The 8,534-nt window shown below is 50.3% G+C and overlaps 1 protein-coding gene across 1 annotated transcript; it reads left to right on the top strand.

Annotated features, from left to right (window-relative positions):
• The first annotated feature begins 3,460 nt into the window (after positions 1-3,460).
• On the top strand, positions 3,461-5,996 carry ACTL8 (actin like 8). Its single transcript, XM_006766772.1, has 2 exons — positions 3,461-3,808; positions 5,253-5,996. Exons 1-2 carry the CDS (start codon positions 3,461-3,463, stop codon positions 5,994-5,996), a joined length of 1,092 nt encoding a protein of 363 aa, XP_006766835.1.
• The last annotated feature ends 2,538 nt before the right edge of the window (positions 5,997-8,534 follow it).

Genomic DNA, 8,534 nt, shown 5'->3' with positions numbered 1-8,534 from the left:
CCTTTCAGTCCGCAGGCCGACGCTCTATCCACTGAGCCAAACCGGTCTCGGCTTTTTCTACTTTCTTAAGGTGGAAGCTTAAGTTGTTGACTTGAAACCTTCTTCTAATACAAACCCTTAATGCTATAACTTCCCTCTGAGCACTGCTTTAGCTGCATCTCACAAATTTTGACAGGTTGAATTTTTTTATTTTCATTCAGTTCAAATTATTTGCTAATCGTTTTCTTTGAGCCATGCGTGACTTGCATTAATTTCTAAATATTTGGGGATTTCCCCAGCTCTCTGCTTTTGATTTCTAGCTTAATTCCTTTAGGTGCAGAGAACATGTTTTATTTGATTTTAATTCTAAATCTGTCTAGATTTGTGTTGTGGCTTATCATGTGGCTTGTTTTGTGAGCATTTCCTGGGTTTTGGGAATCAATGTGTATTCTGTTGTTTGATGAAGTGTTCTATAAATATCAGTTAGAAAACTGGCAAAGATATGGAATTTCTGAACAACCAGCTTGACTCATCTACCTTTTTCTATCGATTTCTGAAAAATGAATTGAAGCCTACAGGTATGGTGGCGTTCACTCTTTCTGCAGAAAGGCTTTTGAATATCTGTTAGATGCAATGTATTTAGGACTGTTCTGTCCTTTTGGTCACTCACCTTTTTATCATTATTCAATGTCCGCCTTTACTCCCGGTAACTGTCCTTGTTCTGGAACCTACTTTGTCTCATGTAAAGGTAGCTGCTCCAGCTTCCTTTGGATCCATTTAGGCATGGGGTATCTCCCCCGCCCCCGCCCCTGCCCCCCCCTTTTACTTTCAACTGCTCTTTATTGTTTTATTTAAAGTGGGTTTCTTCTACTGGTAGACAGCCCGTAGCTGGGTCTTTCTGTTGTTATTCCAGTCCAACAGTCTCTGTCTTCCAGTTGGTGTGTCTTGGGTCATTTTATTTTAATGTGATTGTTGATATGGTTGGATATAGGTCTACTACTGTCGTCTCCCCTATTTCTTCTGTTGTTTCTCTCGTTCATCTTTCCTGCCACGTGTTAGATTATTTGAAGATTGTTTAGTATTCCATTTTAGTTAATCTACTGGATAAACATTGTTCTTTCTGGTAATTTTTTTTTTTAAATCCAGGATTAGAAGACATACATTGTGTTGGTAGCCGGGCCCTTCACTTTGGAGCCTTCCTTACATTGTTTGTTTTGTGCCTACCGATGTCCTTGGGGAGTAGGGGCCAGTCTGGCAGAGGCTACCGGGGACTTCTGTGTTGCCAAATCCAATGGATAGTCCTTTGTCTTCCATCTTAATTTCATAGTACAATTGATTTCTCTCTTCTGTTTTTAAAAACATTTTTGAACGTGTCTGTGTTTCTTTTTCTTTTTTTAAAAAAAACCTTTCTTTCTTGTTGTTAATCCTCACCTAAGGATATTTTTTGAATTGATTTTTTTAGAGAAAGTAGGGGGGTGGGGGAGAGAGAGAGAGAGAGAGAGAGAGAGAGAGAGTCAAAGAGAGACACACACAGAGAGAAACATTGAGTCTGGTTCCTCTCAGCTTAATGCATCGAGATTTGCTCACGCTATTGGTTCTTGAGTCCTTTTTATTTGCTGAGTGTTGTGCCATGGAGTGGAGGTTTGCTCATCTGCTCCCCAGTTGAAGCATTTTAGGTTGTTTCTAGTTTCTGGTGACCAGGAATAAAGCAGCTCTACACATGTGCATAACGATTTTTGTGTGGATGTAAGTTTTCAGCCAAACTGTTTCCCAGTGGCTGTGCCCCTTCCCACCCCCAGGGTCTGAGGGTTCCAGCCTGGCCACCTCCTCGTCAGCACTGGGCACAGCCGGTCTTGAACTCCAGCTGTTCTCGTAGGTGTGTGCGAGTGTCTTATTGTGGTTTTAATTTTCATTTTCCTAACAGCTGGTGATGGCGAGCATCTGTCACGTGTTTGTCATCACAGGTCTTCTTTTCTGAAGTGTGTAAACCTCTTGCCCATTTAAAAAAAGTGGAGTTGTTTTTCTTCTTATTGGGTTTTGGGAGTTCTTTGTGCTTTTTGGACGCAAGGTCTTTATGAGATACATGATTTGTACATATTTCCTCCTCGTCCATGGCTCATCTTTTTCTTCTCTTCACAGTGTCTTTTGAAGAGCAAAAGGCCTCAGACTTGATGAACTCCAATCCATCAACTTGTTCTCTTCTATATCCAGCTATCGATGTTACATCTAAGGAAACCTCACCTCCCCTAAAGTCATAATGATTTTCTCTGGTTCTTTTTTTAAAAAAAGGGTTATAGTTTTAAGTTTTACAAACGGTCCGTTTTGACTTAATTATTTATAAGGTGTGAGGTATTCCATTCCTTAAAGTTCTTTTTTTTTTTTTTGCATGTGGCTATTCAGCTGTTCCCACTCGTGGTTGTAAGACAGTTCTTCCTTCATCGCGTTGTGTAGCGCCCTGTCAGAGATCGAAGACCTGCGTGGGCCGGTTTCTCCCCGACCTGTGTCCCTGATATTGTAGTTTCACAGGAAGCCTGGAAATCAGGAAGTGGCCACACCTATTATCCTCCCACCTTACATATATGGGGAAACTGGCCACAGTCAGAGTTAGATGCCTCACTCACAGCCTCCCTTATAAGTTAGCCACTCAGCTCATACTCCAAACCCACATCCTCTCCTGCCTCGCCCAACGCTCAGAGTCTGATGTGGGTTCAACTCTCAGCTCTGCTTTCCTTGGTTGTGTGGCCCTGGGAAAGCAACTGTAACCCCTCTGCCTCAGTTTCCCCACCGGTAAAGTGGTACCTGCTTTAGAGATTAAGTTCAGAACATACAGAATTGCTGCTATTTGACCGTTTCTGACAGTCAAATAGATACAAATGGATACAAATGGCAACATTACCCAGTTCGACCTAATGCTAGTGCTAGAGAGAGGGCGGGCACTTCAGAGATGGTAGCTGGAGCTGGCGGTGCTGTCACCATTGGCGTTGTCACGGTTACCACGGCTCCTGCTGCTGTTGCGGCTACACCATTCCTGCGGAGGGCGGTGGCCCCTCAGGCTGCTGGTTAGTGTTCTGTGTGTCCTCAAACCAGACAGCCAACCACCACCAAGCCCTCCCTGGGTGACACACTTGTTGCTGACTCTGCAGAGAGTCATAGGGCCCCACCTCCGCTCCCGTGGAGCCCAGTGCCCGCCTGGTGTCACTGCCCCGTGTTCTCAGACGGCCCGGGGTGGGGTGAGGGGGCGCCTTGTCGGATGATGGGAGTTTGGGGAAGAACCTTCCAGGCGCAGGTGGCAGCTGGCGCAAAGGCTTGGACGCGGGAACGGACAGGCTTCGGGGAGCCTGAGGCTTGACGCTGGGTGGAGAGTGGGAAGCGGCCCACGGTGGCCAGAATGGGCTCACAGGGAACCCCCACCTTTCCCTCCGCAGGTGGCCTGCCTTTGCCAAACACCCTTCAGAAGAGCCCTCCCAGCCCTTCCTCGGCCATGACCGAGCAAACCGTCGTCATCGACCACGGGTCTGGCTACATGAAGTCCGGCTTCTCTGGCTGGAACGCGCCGCAGTTGGTCTTGCCGACCATCGTGAACTACGGGCCTTGTAGGGAGGACCCCGGCCCCAGCTCTGCCCAGCGGCGCTTGGGTCTGGGCATCGACCTTCTCCACCCTGACACCTTTAGCTACCCCATCCAGCGGGGCCGCGTCCTCAACTGGGAGGGCGTGGAGCAGATCTGGTCCTTTGTCCTGCAGAAGCACAGGCTGATACACGAGGACACCCCCGTATTGGTCACAGAGTCCCCCCTGAAGGACCCTATGGAGCGAAAGAAGACCCTGGAGGTAAGGCCTTCTCGGTGCTGCTCTCCCCAGGGAGCGGGGAGCAGCAGCACTTCGTGTTTGGACAGGATTGGCCATCAGGGGCCCTTTCTTTCTTTCAATATATTTTATTGATTTTTTACAGAGAGGAAGGGAGAGGAATAGAGAGCTAGAAACTTCGATGAGAGACATTGATCAGCTGCCTCCTGCACACCTCCCACTGGGGATGTGCCCACAACCAAGGTACATGCCCTTGACCGGAATCGACCCCGGGACCTTTCAGTCCGCAGGCCGACGCTCTATCCATTGAGCCAAACTGGTTACGGCTCTTCTTTCTTAATCATTTGCCCCACGAGTGTTTTCGGAGATCTCACGTGGGCCTGGCACTAGGCCTCAGGGACTGTGGGAAGCTCTTCCCACAGAGAGAGAGACAGGGCAGGAAAAATGCTCTAGAAGGGGCGTGACTGGGAGACACTGGACATTCGGTCATGTTCACAGATGAGATTCTGGCCCTCGAGGGGCTTACCTTCTGGGGGAGGACTTGACCATGAAGGCGTTTACCAAAAAGAATTCCAGAGAGTGATCGGTTCTAGAAGCAAATTAAAGTGTGGTGAGAGCGGACTGGTGAGGATCGGGGGACCCCCTTTGAAGAGAGTGATCTGGGATGGCTTCTCTGAGGAGGAGGTTTCAACTAGTGAAGCGAATGGGGCGGGGGTGGGAGAGTGGCAAGAGGGAGACAGAAAGGTGAGTTGGCAGGGGCCGACGCTGGCAGGCTTGGTAGGCTACGGGAAGCGCTCGCATTTTACTTTAAATCCAGGGCTGACAAACTACCGCTGGCGGGCCAAATCTGGCCCAGCATCTGTTTTGATAAATAAAGTTTTACCGGCACATGCCCATGCCCACTCATTTACATATCATCGATGGCTGCTTTCATTACAGCAGCAGAGTTGAGTAGTTGCATCAGAGACTGTGGATCCCATAAAATATTTACGATGGTAGGTTTGCTAGATAAAATACACGATACCTAGTAGATGGGAATCTCAGATAAACAATGAAGGATGCTTCAGTGTAACGAAGTATGCCCCAAATATTGCACACGACATACTTATACTGAATCATTCTTCGTTGTTTATCTGAAATTCAAATTGGACTGGGCAGCCTACATTTTTATTTGCTACATCCGGCAACCCCTCTGGCCATTTACAGAAGACGCTTGCCAACCCCCGCTCTCGGTGGACAGGAAGCTCCTGAGTTTTCAGTGGGGGAGTCCCGTTACCACAGCGGGAGCTCCAGGGTCCCTGGGCCTGGCGTTCGGGGGGGGCAGCCGCCAGCCGCTGGAGGACAGACGCCTGTGTGCTGACTTCATTTTTGAGAGCTGGGCGTCGCCCGGTGCTGCGTAAAACAGAAGTGGGTCCGAGCCCTTCGTTCAAGGAAAAGACCGCGTGTCTTGTCTCCTCCCCCCTTGCAGATTATGTTTGAGTTACTGGATGTCCCGGCCCTCCTCCTGGCCGACCAGATGGAGATGTCCCTGTACGCCACGGGCTTCCTGACGGGCATGGTGGTCGATTCCGGCTGTGGCCTGACCCGGGTCCAGCCCTTCCACTTGGGCCGCCCCATATGGCCCACCGGGAAGCTGCTGGAGTTCGGCGGCCAGGACCTCTCCGACTATCTCGTCAAGAGCCTCTTCAAGGAAGACGGCAAGGCGAACAAGCTGTTTCAGCTGCAAACAGTTGACGCCGTTAAGATGACCAAATGCTACGTGCCGCAGAACCTGGTGGAGGCGCTGGACTACCGCCAGAACCTGCCCAGTGGCTACGACGATAGTAACACCTACATCCTCCCGGACGGCACCTCCGTGGAGCTGACCCCCATGCAGCGGCTGGCCCCCGAGATGTTCTTCAGCCCGCAGGTGTTCGACCAGGAGAGGTCCAGCATCCCCCAGGCGGTACTGGATTCCATCCACGCCTGCGACGCCGCCCTGCAGCCCCAGCTCATGTCGCACGTGATCGCCTGTGGGGGGAACACCCTCTACCCGGGCTTCACCCGGCGCCTGTTCCTGGAGCTGGCCCCGCATTATCCCTCCTGCACGGATGCCTCCGTGTGGAGTCACAGCAAGAGAAACTTTAGCGTCTGGCTGGGGGCATCTGTTGTGGCTCATCTGTCTACTTACAAGTCCGAGTGGATGACCAGGAAGGAGTACGATGAGAAATAGGAGCTGCGGCCTGTTGGCTTGCCGGGGGGGCGGGGGGAGGTGGTGCTGGTGGGGTGACCCGGCTTTCATCAGATGGGCACTGGTGGATTAATTTCAGTGAAAGGGACTGGGCCAGGGTGGGGTTAGCTGGCATTGGAATTCTGAGCTCATGGGGGATGTTTTAAAGTTCTGGGGTTTTATCTTGATTCAAAAATGGGATCCAACCCATGGGAGGGCAGGGTGTCATCCTGCGAAGCCCCCCAGGGGCAGTTTCTCCAGGGGTGGGCTGTTACTGGGATGGGAGTGGCCAGCTGCCGTCTCCATGATTGCCACTTATTGTTCACTGGCTTCTCCCTGGGTTGTCCATTCTTCTAGTTGAGTAGGTTTTAACTGGGGCAAGAGAGAAGTATTTTGTAGTGCGGCGGGGGGTGTGGGAGGGTGAGGCTGGGGAGAGTTGAAGTTTCTAACCCTCCACACTCGGGCCAGGAGGAGTGAGTGCCCTGGGTCTTGTTTTATAAATGCAAATAAACCACTTGTTTGGAACCAGTCGTAGCTTCTGTGATGAATGGGGGTCATGTGGGCAGTTCGGTAGGGAGACCTAGGGGTAAGGAGTCTGTGAGAACCAGGGTGGGGTCAGGGCAGCTGTTGGGGAGCTCGGGGCCTGTGGACAGTGGTTACTCCTGAGCAGAATGGGCAGGAGCCTGGCCTCTTGTTCTTCCTCTGCCACGTTCTTTCTCTCCATTCATCCCAGATGTTCCAATATTATTATTATTTTAAATATATTTTTATTTATTGCAGAGAGGAAGGGAGAGGGAGAGAGATAGAAGCATCAAGGAGAGAGAGAATCAGCGATCAGCTGCCTCTTGCACATCCCACACTGGGGACCGAGCCCGCAACCAGGGCGTGTGCCCTGAGCAGGGACCGAACTGTGACCTCCTGGTTCATAGGTTGATGCTCGACCACTGAGCCACACCAGCCAGGTCCAGATATTCCAATGTTCTGCTGAAGCTGAGCTCCCAGGACTGTAATAGCTGACAAACAGCTGAGGATCTACTGTGTGCAGGTACTACGCTGGGCACTGGGGACTTGGAGGTGAAAGAGCTGCACGAAGTTTCTGGTTTCAAGGAGATTACCGTATTTTTGAGGATGGAGAGTGAGATAAATCACCTGTCACAGTCGTGTGGTCTGGGGGTTGGAGGAATGCCTACTTTCAATGGGGGTAGACTAAGATGGAGACCATTGGGGACTGTCAGGGCCTGTCCCCAGCCCCCTTCCTTGGCCTACTATGTAGTTACACTTCCCAGGTCCCTGGCAGTTAGGTAGGGCCATGTGACCATACCATAAGTGCTGGCCAGTTTATGTATGCCTGACCTTTAAAAGAGCCCTCTCAGCCTATGGGATTTCAGAGGATCCAGTTGGGGAGGGGACAGTAGAGCTGCAGATGGAAGGAGCCTGCATGACTGGGTGGGACCACACCCCTTCCCCAGTCTACACTGCACTGGGAGATGAGGAAGAGTACTGTGTTCAGCCACTGAGATGTGGGGGTTGCTTGTCACAGCAGCTGTCTTGCTTACTCTGACTAATACAGAGAAAGGAGCCACAATGTACTATTTGTTTAACAAATATTTTTTCTGGTAAGTGGTGAAAGTGGGGTTCAGATCCAGTCTGGGCCTCAACTACTGTGTTGTCCGGTTGCTTCTACTAGGGGCTCTTGGATCCAATGTTGGGGACTGGGATAGAGTAACGTGGGTGGAGGACTGAGGCCCAAGGAACCCTGATGTTGCAGGGACAGGAGGAGGAATTTGGAAGCCAGAGACAAGCTCACCTTGTCTTTGACATGCGAACTAGATTCTCTTGGCCACAAATTTATCCCCAAACCTGAGCCAGCAGTGGTCCCCAGAAAATCAGTAATTATATCCTTGGGTAAGAATTTATTTTTAAAAAAGAAAGCAACAGGAGGCACATGGATGTTGGCTGAGCTGACCCACCACACCTGTCCCGTGGTAGAGGAGAGATTTGAACCTAGCTCCATCCATATTTAAGTCCATATTGTCACCTACAGTGCTGGACCCTGTTGGGTCTGTTGGCCTGAGAGACGAAAACACGTGATTTTCCTGCACTCTAGTGAAAGCTGCTTTTGGGTGGCAAGCAGGTGTTGCCATACAGAGCCGTCATCTTTGTGCTCAAGCCGGTTTATTTGTGTACTCCCGAGCCATAAACAGTAGAAGTGGGGAAGTACAGAAATGGGTATGAGGGAGCCGAGGGCGCTGGGCAAGGGGTATTTTTTTCCTTATTTAGCTCTGGGCAACTGTCATCAGAACCCTCTTTCTCATTTCATTCTGAATGTAACATTTAACCTTTCAGTCCAAGCGTCAAATCTGGCTTCCTGGTGTATAATTACGAACTTTTCTTCGCTTTCTCTCCCTCCTTCCCTACGCTGAAAGCTTTTAAAACTCTCTCACTGGGTATCATCTCTCTCCTTCCACTCTCCAATTAAATTAAAAATAGCAGCTCCATGGGGCTGTGCGGGGCCATCAACCTAAGGCGGAACTTCTGGCA

This window comes from Myotis davidii, unplaced genomic scaffold (genome assembly GCF_000327345.1).
Source record: "Myotis davidii unplaced genomic scaffold, ASM32734v1 scaffold299, whole genome shotgun sequence".
NCBI classification, from domain to species: Eukaryota; Metazoa; Chordata; class Mammalia; order Chiroptera; family Vespertilionidae; genus Myotis; species Myotis davidii.
This window is presented reverse-complemented; position numbering and strand designations above follow the sequence as displayed.